The sequence below is a fragment of the Chelonoidis abingdonii genome, chromosome 1 (assembly GCF_003597395.2).
Source record: "Chelonoidis abingdonii isolate Lonesome George chromosome 1, CheloAbing_2.0, whole genome shotgun sequence".
NCBI classification, from domain to species: domain Eukaryota; kingdom Metazoa; phylum Chordata; order Testudines; family Testudinidae; genus Chelonoidis; species Chelonoidis abingdonii.
In genome coordinates, this window is record NC_133769.1 from 335,445,092 (window position 1) to 335,456,331 (window position 11,240).

An 11,240-nucleotide genomic window follows, 5' to 3' on the forward strand; every position below is an offset into this window, starting at 1 on the left:
CTTCGGCATGTGTGCCATAGGTTGCCTACCCATGGGCTAGTGTAATGTGTCTAAATGTATGTCTACACTGCAGTTAGACACCTGTGGCTGGCCCATTCTAGTTGACTTGGGTTCATGGGGCTCGAGCTAAGATGATGTTGAATTGTGGTGTAGACGTTCAGGCTTAGGCTGCACTCTGAGTTCTGGGACCCTCCCATCTTGCAGGATTCTAGAGCTGGGGTACCAACCCAAGCCCTAATGTCTACACCGCAGTTAAACAGCTCCTTAGCCCGAGCCGTGTGAGCAGGGGCGGCTCTAGACATTTCGCTGCTCCAAGCACGGCAACATGCCGCAGGGGTCGCTCTGCCGGTCGCTGGTCCTGTGGCTCCGATGGACCCTCCGCAGGCATGCTGCTGAAGGCTGGCTGGCTGCCTGCCACCCTCCTGGAAACCAGCAGAGTGCCTCCCGTGGCGTGCCGTTCCAAGCACATGCTTGGCATGCTGGGGCTGGAGCCGCCCCTACCCGTGAGCCCAACTCAGCTGCCACAGGGCTAGCTGCAGGTGTCTAATTGCAGTATCGACGTACCCTAATTGACCTGGAACTGCTAATGTGTGTGTGTGTGTTGTGTTGAAACAGTATCTGACAAGTACAACTGGGAGAGATTTACATCTCCCATATCTGGACCTCTATCAATCAGAAACTTTATCTGAATTAGAAAACTTGTTCTTGTACAAACAGAAGATGCAAGTTAAATGTTCAGTTTGTATATTTTCCACTTATTTTAATGTCCCTTTGATTTATTTATATCTTGCAGATAATGCACTCTGTGAACAAATGACTTCTTGATTTGTCAGGTGGTTGTCACAACAGAGGATTTCTGTATACAGATCAATGCTGTTACTTCAGAGAACTTCTAGAATCATTTTAGAAAACTAATCACTTAAAATGCTGTAGATTATACTATTATGATGTTTTTGTGGCACTTTTTGTTTGGTAATAATAGTGGTATTTTATATTAAATGTCAAAGTATATTTGTTTGCTAAAATCTGATCCAGCTTTATTTCTTTTGCCTTCTGAGTCCAACTGATAAAAAGTCGATTAACTTAGGTCGATTTCTTAGTATTTAATATGAAAAATAAAGCAGTTTCAGAAAGGCTTAAATTTTAACTTAAAATTGATGAATGTGTCCTGCTGATGGTTTGGTTTGGTATGTTTTTTAGTTAACCCAATCAAAAAGCCACTCCACTGGTTTCAAGTTTACAATAAAAACTCTTTTCTTCTCCAAAATCCTCTTCGCTCCCTCTAATCTGTCACTATTGACAAAAAGCACCATCTTCCTTTTCACCAAAGCCTATAAGTCACCTGTACTTCCTCCCTCTCTCTTGCCCCACACATAGAGGTGGAGTACAGATTTTCTTCCTGCATATTATTTAAGATTTGTCCACTTCTTTCTTTTCTGTACAGACAAAGAAAACTCTCATCCAGGCCATTATTTGCTGTCCTGATTATGGTAACCCCCTTCATGACATCCACATCTCCCCTCCAAATAAATCAAAACACAGCTACTAAGATAACTTTCCCTTGTTCCTCACTGTAACCATGTCAGCCCCCTTGGAATCCCTTTATTGGTTCCCGCACTTTCCCTTAATCAAGCTCAAACTACTTGTCTTCAGCTTCATGTCTTTTCACAATTCCTACACCTTACTACTTGTCCAGCTTTTTCTTACTGCATTTCACCCAGCCCCTTGATTTTTTCAGTCTACCAACAGTGCCTTGACTGCTGCCCATCTGTCAGTGTTTGTAAAACAAATGTGTAGGCATGTTCTTCCATACTATACTTTACGCATAGAACTACACTCCTGAGCTCCATAAGACTATCTCCTTCAAATTCTTCCTGTAGACCCAACTATATTTTAGTATGTATAAGAAATGTAGCCAATTAATGATGGTGTCTGGGGAGATAGAGGGCGAAGAGGGACAGCTAATGCATAGTTTTATCTGCTCTTTGTTCCTCTTTCCTCACCGTTCATATATTGTCTTAAATTTTACTCAGGGTAGGGAATATGTCTTTGTATGATTTTGTACAGTACCTAGCACAATGGAATCCGTACCCTGATTGGGGCTTATGGGCACTACTGAAGTACAGATATTAAACAATGATATATACCTATGACTTGATATAACACAAATTCGGATATAATGCAGTAAAGCGGCGCTCCAGGGGGGATGGGGCTGTGTGCTCCGGTGGATCAAAGCAAGTTCAATGTAACGTGGTTTCACCTATAACACGGTAAGATTTTTGGCTCCCAAGGACAGCGTTATATTGGGGATACAGGTGTATATATTAGGTTACTGAGACTTGACTTATTTCCTTCTTAAAGTACTTCATCTAGTGGCAAAACTAGAGTAATGTGTCATGGAAGTGTGTTTATATAGGAATTAGTGGTGTGGTAGTATTTATATTCCAGGAGCTCATCAAAAAAAATTGTAAATTTTGTGAGTGAGAGGGAAACTTTTATGCCTTACGTATGGTAAAACACAAAATCAGAAATACGAAGTTTTGCAAAAATAATTCTGCTTCGTCTGCTATATATAGCAAAATATAGTTGATCTCTCAAACTGTTTAAATGTTTTCAGGTTTTAATTTTATTTCTTTTAAAATGCACTATTTTTCCAAACCCATTCTTGGTCTTATTTCTCACAAGTTACATCATTTAACAGCTGTAATTCAGAACTGCTACTCCTTTTTAGATATAGTTTTTAATGATACTAGAAGAAATATAGGATTTTTTTTCATTTCCTTTTCTTAGTGCATGTAAGTGCTTCTAGAAAATATCAGATAAATAAATGAGTGGTGATGGTCTCTTTATTCTCCAGACAAGTATAACATGAATAGTGGTGGTGCCAGCTTCTGCACACTGCTGTGCTAATTCTAGGAGCAAGACCAGTTCTTGGAGTGAGAAGGCAGTTCTGTCTCTGTACCCATTCAGTCCTTGGCCGCTCTCATCAAAGATCCCAACTGCAGGTGCATCAGTACAAGAGGAATTGAATACAGACTGCTAACTCACCTAATGTATCCCCAAACATCCATCAAATGCTGCTAGCGTTTGACTGCTAACATCCCGAACAAACTGAAATGGTGACCAGTAGCTGACTGTCTCCATATTCTATTTTTAGTTAGTTTTTTTAGCTGTGCAATTGCATAATAATTTTTAAACTTTGTTATACCCTTTTGATTTTCAAATTCTGACTTAAACTATATTTAGTGCAATATTTAACACTGAATGAATGTAAATGTCTTTTTATGCTATAGATTTACCTTTAGCCATTTGTATGTGTCTTGTGTATAAGTAAGATCAAAGTGATATTTGCTATATGGTAAATGACTGCAATATACTAACGTTTTGTCTTATAAACTTGCCATTAGTTGTATGAAAGCATTGTACAACACATACTGTCTAAGAACTTCATTTTTTTCTCTCCATAGATAAACGTAAGAGTTACCACAATGGATGCAGAGTTGGAGTTTGCCATCCAACCCAATACAACTGGCAAACAGCTCTTTGACCAGGTAACCCTTTATTATATGTAATAATCATGGATACAATGCTAGTCTTACAAAACATTATAGTGTTGTTATAGATTTCTGTTCATGCTTTCCAATTAATATCTTATTCTGATCTAAGCCATACTAATAATCAGCTTGAGCCACGTATCCTCAATTCAGAAGCAAAGCGTTAAGCACAAGGACAACTTTCTATGAATGGATAAGCAGTCAGGCTTCAGTTGTCAAACCATCTTGAAATTAATACTATATTTTATAGATATTCTCAATCATATACTTAACACAGAAATTACTAAGTGTATTCACTGTATGTTTATATAACTTTAAATACCTTTTAATAATAAATCTAAGACAGAAAATGTAACATTAAAAAATAACTATTGACTACCTTCATTTCTGTCCAAGTAAGGAAGCAGCAGTATGACACGATTCTTTTGAGGAATGGAATCTCATTAGCCACTTTTAAATAAGTGATCATATGCTTTCTTTTCTTTTCCTTCCTCTGACAACCAAGTCAGCTAAAAGAGTGGTATGTCTTCATTCACGAAGCAGCAAGTAGGTTAAAGACTGTTATTTATGGTAGGTGTATAAGCAAGCACCTTCCTTTCCCTCCTAATCTATTCTTTTTTATTTGTTTTTGCCTACTTGTACTGGAATTTGTGGAGTCATATTTCCGCCTTCATGCTCTCTTTCTTCCAGTTCACAAAGAGAGAATCAGGGAAACAAGACTTCTAGAGGAAAGAAAAATTGAATTAAAAAGTGATTTAAATCTAAAAATAGTTCACAAGTGTTGCAAGGCAGAAAAGTTTTGGGGACAAAGCAGCCATCTGGCCTCCTCCCCAAGATGTATGGGTGAGTTGCGAACAAGAACTCAACAACTAAAAATTGTGCCATCTTCTGGTACGTGAAGACAGCTGCGACTTCTCTTCTGCCAACCTCTGCTCCTCTTGACATGCGGTATTGGGTGGAGGTGATCTGCTGCTGCATAAAGTCTTGTGCTCAGATGATCCGTTTCATCCATTCTGTAGCTTCTCTGAACAAGGGATAAAATATAGATGCAAATTCTCTCAACACCTACTAGATTCTCTCCATTGAGTTTCCTCAGTTCCTTGCATGGCTTTCAGGCGGCCTCAGCAGTTCTTACAATTAGCCTGTAGATGTTTAAATTGAGAAATTATTAGCTTGAGTCCCTTGGTTCATGTGCCATGCCTGTACATGAGGGGAGACATCATTCAGACATATCCTAAACCTACACATGGCTTCATAGACCCAAATCAATCGCTGAATTGCAGTGTGAAACAAATATGAAGTTTTCGGAGAAAAGGTGTAATATTTCTCTGTGGTTATTATTGCCAACAAAGTGAAGTGATGCATTCTAAACTAACAGTAGCTTGATTAGTCAACATGTTTAGCTCTATGTGGCATACATTGCAGTAAACTTCTGTCCTTTGTAGTTATTGCTCAGAGCAAGTTACCTTGTCACAGCATTATCTCTCTTGTCCCATGATCCCGAGGATGTTTGGATGTCAGCAAACCCCTTTCTTAGTCAGTGGTGGGAAGATTTAATTTAAGATTAAAGACTTTGTTTCATACTTTAGTATGATCCTTTCTCCAAGCTGCTCTTTGTTTTGAGACCAGGGCATTTCCCTTTGCTCTCCCTATCTGCTGGTAAATGGAAGCCTAAGAACTCGGCATCTATGGCTTTCTCCTTCTTCCGTGCTGTCATGAGGCTCAGTGAAGTCCTCCTTTATCCCACCAACATGATGGTGGAGGCCACTTGGATATTCTGTTTTAGCAGGCATCTCTCCATCATCACAAAGTTTTTCTGTCGTCTTATCCATTTGGAGGGCACAGTGGAGGTGAAAGGCTAATTTTGTGGGCCTTAACTGTCCTGCCTTTTCCCTACTTCTCCTTTCATAGGAGACAAAACATCATGAAGTATATTTGTTATCCACAAACTGATTTTTGTCACGTTCTAAGAATTTACTGCTGAAGCATCTGGACAGAATAGTGTAGTCCCAATTCAGGAAAAAATTAGGGTTTTACTCACCCCATCTCATCAAGTTATAGCCTTATCCTCCTTGCCAAATATCTCAGAAGTCGTCTGCAAGGTTTACCAGGGAAGACCCAATGAAATCTATTTATTTGGTTGTCTAATAGAGAATTCTTGTTCTGAAACTTTGTTTATTGATTTGTTGAAGTATCAATCCATAGCTCTGAGCAGCTTTTTTTAAAACACTTTTTAAACATGCATTATAAAAGTCAAAATATGTCCCTACAACCTGAAATAAAAATTAGCTGAAACCACAATAATAATTGTAAAAGCCCTATGTTATAGGGGGATCTGGCATCAATCTCTGTATTTTAGGGCTTATCTACATTATCCCTGGATCAACAGGCAACGATCAATCCAGAGGGGGTCGATTTATTGCATCTAGTCTAGACGTGATAAACCGACTACCAAGCGCTCTTCCGTTCACTCTGGTACTCCATCAGGGCAACAGGCGCAGGTGGAGTCAATGGGAGAGTGTTAGCCGTCAACTTATCGCAGTGAAGACACCATGCTAAGTAGATCTAAATGCGTTGACTTCAGCTACGTTATTCATGTAGCTGAAGTTGCATAACTTAGATCGATCCCCCCAGGGTAGACCAGGCCTTAAATTGCTAAATGCTTCCCATTATTAAAAGATTCTTGTGACATTTTCTACTTTTTGAGAAGGTCTAGCATCCAGTTTTTGCGGCAGGGCTTTGTTCTTCGGCAGGGGAAAGCTATGGGGCCAGGGAGGTGCCTCTGGTTTCGTCCCATGAAATTTCGTTGAGATTTGGCTGAGTTACTAGCTGATTAAAATCACCATTTCTTTGCTATGGCATGTGTTGTTACTGCTTAATTTTAACAATGTATAAAGCTTTGGGCAGTTGGAAGAACACATCAAAGGGCCGACTGAAATAATCCCTCAGCTGAATACTAGTCAGTGAGGGAAAACTCATGGTACTTAACAAAATAGAGGCATGCATTAGTGTCCCAGAACAGACAGAGCCTTCATAGAATCCATAGACTATCAGGGTTGTAGGGGACCTAGGAGGTCATCTAGTCCAACTCCCGGCTCAAAGCAGGACCAATCCCCAGACAGATTTTTACCCCAGTTCCCTAAATGACCCCCTCAAGGATTGAACTCACAACCCTGGATTTAGCAGGCCAATGCTCAAACCACTGAGTTGTCCGTCCCCCTTGTTTGTGCTCTTAGTGACATCTGGATTCAGTTTCAGATGGTTAAAACCCTGAATGTTCTCAGACTAGGCCCCCCCATCAGTGACAGAATGCACTGCACTTGGAACCCCTGGGAACAGAGACTCAACGTGGCTGCTGCCAGAGCAGCTGTCCTGGTGGTGTGGAATGGATGAGAACTGGGTCAGGGTTCCCCAGACTCAGTGCATGGACCCAGCTACCCATCACTCTTGTGAAGCCATCATCTAGGGTAGGAGCCAATCTCTCAAGGTGTAGAATGCCAGGCTGGGCTACCCCTTGCAGTGTCCATAGCCCAGCCCCAACAATCCATCCAGCCCATTGGGGTCACCACATATGGCAGGAACCCCTGACTTCCTGGAGCAGGACAGCAACCCCTGGGGTAGAGGTGAATACAAATACCTGGAAATCAGGACAGCATGAGTTCTAGACTTGCATCTTCCGCTGCCTGATGTTAATAAGCCTGTATTATGCATAATGCTTGTTATTAATCGTGTCTGATAACCAACTGAGAGATTACACTAGCTGGGACTAAAATGCAGCTTTCCAACATGGCAGACCTGTAGCCCATCTACTTAGCCATACTGCCCCTCAGAAAAAGCCTGCCAAACCTTTATTCTTGGCTGTGTGGTCTGGAAAATTGGATTACTCATACATAGGTAATCTAAATAATAATAATGGAGATACCCTATCTCCTAGAACTGGAAGGGACCTTGAAAGGTCATTGAGTCCAACCCCCTGCCTTCACTAGCAGGACCAAGTACTGATTTTACCCCAGATCTCTTAAGTGGCCCCCTCAAGGATTGAGCTCTCAACCCTGGGTTTAGCAGGCCAATGCTCAAACCACTGAGCTATCCCTCCTCTACTGATAGAAGTACTATTAACCCCATTTTACAGATGGGAAAACTGAGCGACTTGTGAGGCCACACTGTTGAATCAGTTGCAGAACCAGGATTAGAACTCGACCTCCTGAATCCCAACTCTACTCATTCCTCCAGACCATAATGCCTTACTAGCCCAGGTGTTGAGTATCTACAGTTTCCATTGACTTCAGCTGCAGTTGTGTGTGCTTATCAGCACTTCTTAAAATCAGGGCAAAAGGGGTTCAGGTTTGGCACTCAGAAAGTGAAGAACACACAAATAGGGGCCATCTACCAAAACTTTAGTTTAACTTAACTTGCTTAACAGCATATTTGAAATCTGTAGCAGAGGAAGGGCTAGAACTGAGTTACCACATGTGGCATTCAACCCTTACAAGATCCTGCTTTTTTCTTCTTGCATACCCTGCCTCATTCTTTAGACACTTCCCAGCTTCTAGAGCAAATGAGGCAAGGGTTCAACAGACAGCAGCTTTGATTACTACCGAACTCTGATTCTGTTCTCTGAGCACTGGCCATCCTGTGCGCTGACCAAAGTCAGATAGGAAAAAAATAGTATGGTGATAATTAGACTGATCATAGTGCATGTGCATGGGAGAGCGGAAGTAAGGTTGCACAGGCATCCTTTATTATGGAATTATCTAACTTTCAAGTGTTTTATTTTGCAACTTAAACAACATTCTTTGAATGTAGGCCTTTTGTGTATATGTATGTAATTCTATATACCTCAGGTGGATCTGAACACTTCCTTAAAACATAAGCTCCTCAATAGATTGGCTGCTACCAGAGTCCCATTTGGGTATTTTTTATTTGAACTTACTGATTTGATCCTTTGGCAGTAGGGTCAAAAATATCTCCAGATGTTGAGGAAGAAGAGTTGTGTTAAACATTTTACACTTCTCTCTAGTACATGAGAAACCAGATTGAACAGAGCAAAAGACTTTATAGGGAGAAATGTCCGACATCACTAGTTTGTTTTTCAAGCTTCAGAGCTCTGGCTGGGATTTGTCACAGCTACAAGTGAGACTGGATCTTTTCTTTGCCCAGAGACGGAAAAGTTCAGACTTCTAGCAGCATAAATATATGACAGCCCAATAGAGCGTGCAGGGATCCGCAACTAGCATGTATCTCGAATTTGTGAATCTTCAGTAATGAGATATGATCGGAGAATTGTGACATGAGTGCAAAATGCGTAATATCTCATATCTTTGTGAAATAGGTTTCACTTTACCGCTGCCAAAACTTGAATCTTTACTGTCTCTGCATTTCAGTAAACCACCTAATCAAGAATGCTGTCGATTACTGTTGTCCTTACAAGTCCTTATATCTATGTGGGCCAGCCTTTAAATTAGCTAATAGGAAGTTGATTGTGATTCCCCTGTTGCACTGATTTGAAAAGCTGTCCCATACTAAGTTCTAAACTATTTCCCAATTCAGGTTGATGGACCTGCTGGGTTATCCTTACATTCTGAGAATGAACTTGGATCAACGTAACTTAATTCTTTAGGCCAGTCATAGAATCATAAAAGATTAGGGTTGGAAGAGACCTCAGGAGGTCATCTAGTCCAACCTCCTGCTCAAAGCAGGACCAACCCCAACTAAATCATCCTAGCCAGGACTTTGTCAGGCCGGGCCTTAAAAGGAGATTCCACCACCTCATTAGGTAACCCATTCCAGTGTTTTACCACCCTCTTAGTGTTGCCTAACATCCAACCTAGGCCTCCCCCATTGCGACTTGAGACCATTGTTCTTTGTTCTGTCATCTGCCACCACTGAGAACAGCTGAGCTTCATCCTCTTTGGAAACCCCCTTCAGGTAGTTGAAGGCTGCTATCAAATACCCCCTCACTCTTTTCTTCTGCAGACTAAACAAGCTCAGTTCCCTCAGCCTCTCCTCGTAAGTCATGTGCTCCAGACCCCTGATCATTTTCATTGCCCTCCACTGGAGTATCTCCAATTTGTTCACAACCTTTCTATAGTGGGTGGGCCCAAAACTGGACACAATACTCCAGATGTGGCCTCACCAGTGCCGAATAGAGGAGAATAATCACTTCCCTCAATCTGCTTGCAGTGCTCTTACTAATGCAGCCCAATATGTCATTTAGCCTTCTTGACAACAAGGACACACTGCTGACTCGTATCCAACTTCTCATCCACTGTAATCCCCAGGTTCTTTTCTGCAGAACTGCAGCTTAGCCAGTCGGCCCTAGCCTGTAGCAGTGCATGGGATTCTTCCATCCTGACAGCATGACTCTGCACTTGTCCTTGCTGAATCACATCAAATGTCTTTTGGCCGAATCCTCCAATTTGTCTAGGTCACTCTGGACCCTATCCCTACAGTCCAAACAAAGCTTCTGACGTGTAAAATTTTCAGAAAACAATCAGTTGTATTTGTCTCTAGATAAATGGATGATTCCATTGTGTAGCTTCTAAAAGACTGGTATTAGTCCTCTGGTTTAGTTAAAATTAAGACATTCTACTTCTTGCATTTTTGGCTAAGGCATCAGCAGAGATCTGGGAAGTGGCCAATAAGACAGTGCCATTGACATCACTTGGAGTGCTCTCCTCCAGTACTGCTACTGCTAGCCATATCCATTGGTTATAGGATGCAGGAAGAGGAGACATTAAACAATGAATTACTTACCAATAATCATGTCTGTTGTCATCTTTTCTGCCCATCCTAATCCCATTGTCTTCTCCTCTTGTTGTTCGGATTGTCTTGCACTAAAAGAAAGGAGTTATTTGGCTTACATGTTCTTGAGTAATTCTTTTTTTTCCTCCTCAAACACCTGCTTCCTGATGGGTGGAGACATATCACTTCATGCTGACTGATTGTGTATGGAGGAAAACATTACTATAATTAAGAGTAAGGTATTCCTCCTTGCTCTGTCTATCTTGTGTACAAATCTTTTATGGCTTTATTTGCCTAAGTTGGTTTCTCACAAAACCTTGCTGTATGTTATATCTGAGTCTGAACTTATGTTTGAACCATTACACCAAAATCCAGGTGCCCTTCAGGGTTTATTGATTTAATGACTTTTTTACTTTTAGGTGGTGAAAACAGTCGGTCTACGTGAAGTCTGGTTTTTTGGGTTGCAGTATGTGGACAGCAAAGGCTATTCAACTTGGTTGAAGCTGAATAAAAAGGTAAAATATTCTTGATTGTTCGGATGAACTTTCAATTTGAAATAGTTTATATGCAGACTTGCTACTTGTATATATTATATTACAAATATTAATCTAATGGACACATTTCTTTAAAGGTTAGTTCAGCTCAACTGTTTATAAACAAGTGGAATCTTATTGCACAATTGTATCAGCATTTTATTTGACTCACATGAAGATACGTTTTCCTGTACTTCAGTTACTATGGTGATTTGCATATTAGAAAAACTATCATATTTCATTATCCTTGATCACAAAATGAGCTTTCTCCCTCTATCCCTTTCATGCAGCAGAAATTATTTTTGGGAAAGAAAATCTATTTGACATTGGTGAGGCCTCATCTGGAGTATTGTGGCCAGTTTTGGCCCCACGCTACAAGAAGGATGTGGAAAAATTTGAGAGAGTCCAG

General features: G+C 40.8%; 1 protein-coding gene across 2 annotated transcripts in view; it reads left to right on the plus strand.

Moving 5' to 3' along the window:
* Positions 1-11,240, plus strand: part of RDX (radixin) — a 102,402-nt gene that overhangs the window by 42,749 nt on the left and 48,413 nt on the right. For both annotated transcript variants that reach the window (XM_032776892.2, XM_032776893.2), the window contains exons 3-4: positions 3,468-3,551; positions 10,718-10,813. In XM_032776892.2, the coding sequence (XP_032632783.1) occupies positions 3,468-3,551; positions 10,718-10,813 (180 nt within the window). The remainder of the gene's footprint in view (positions 1-3,467; positions 3,552-10,717; positions 10,814-11,240) is intronic.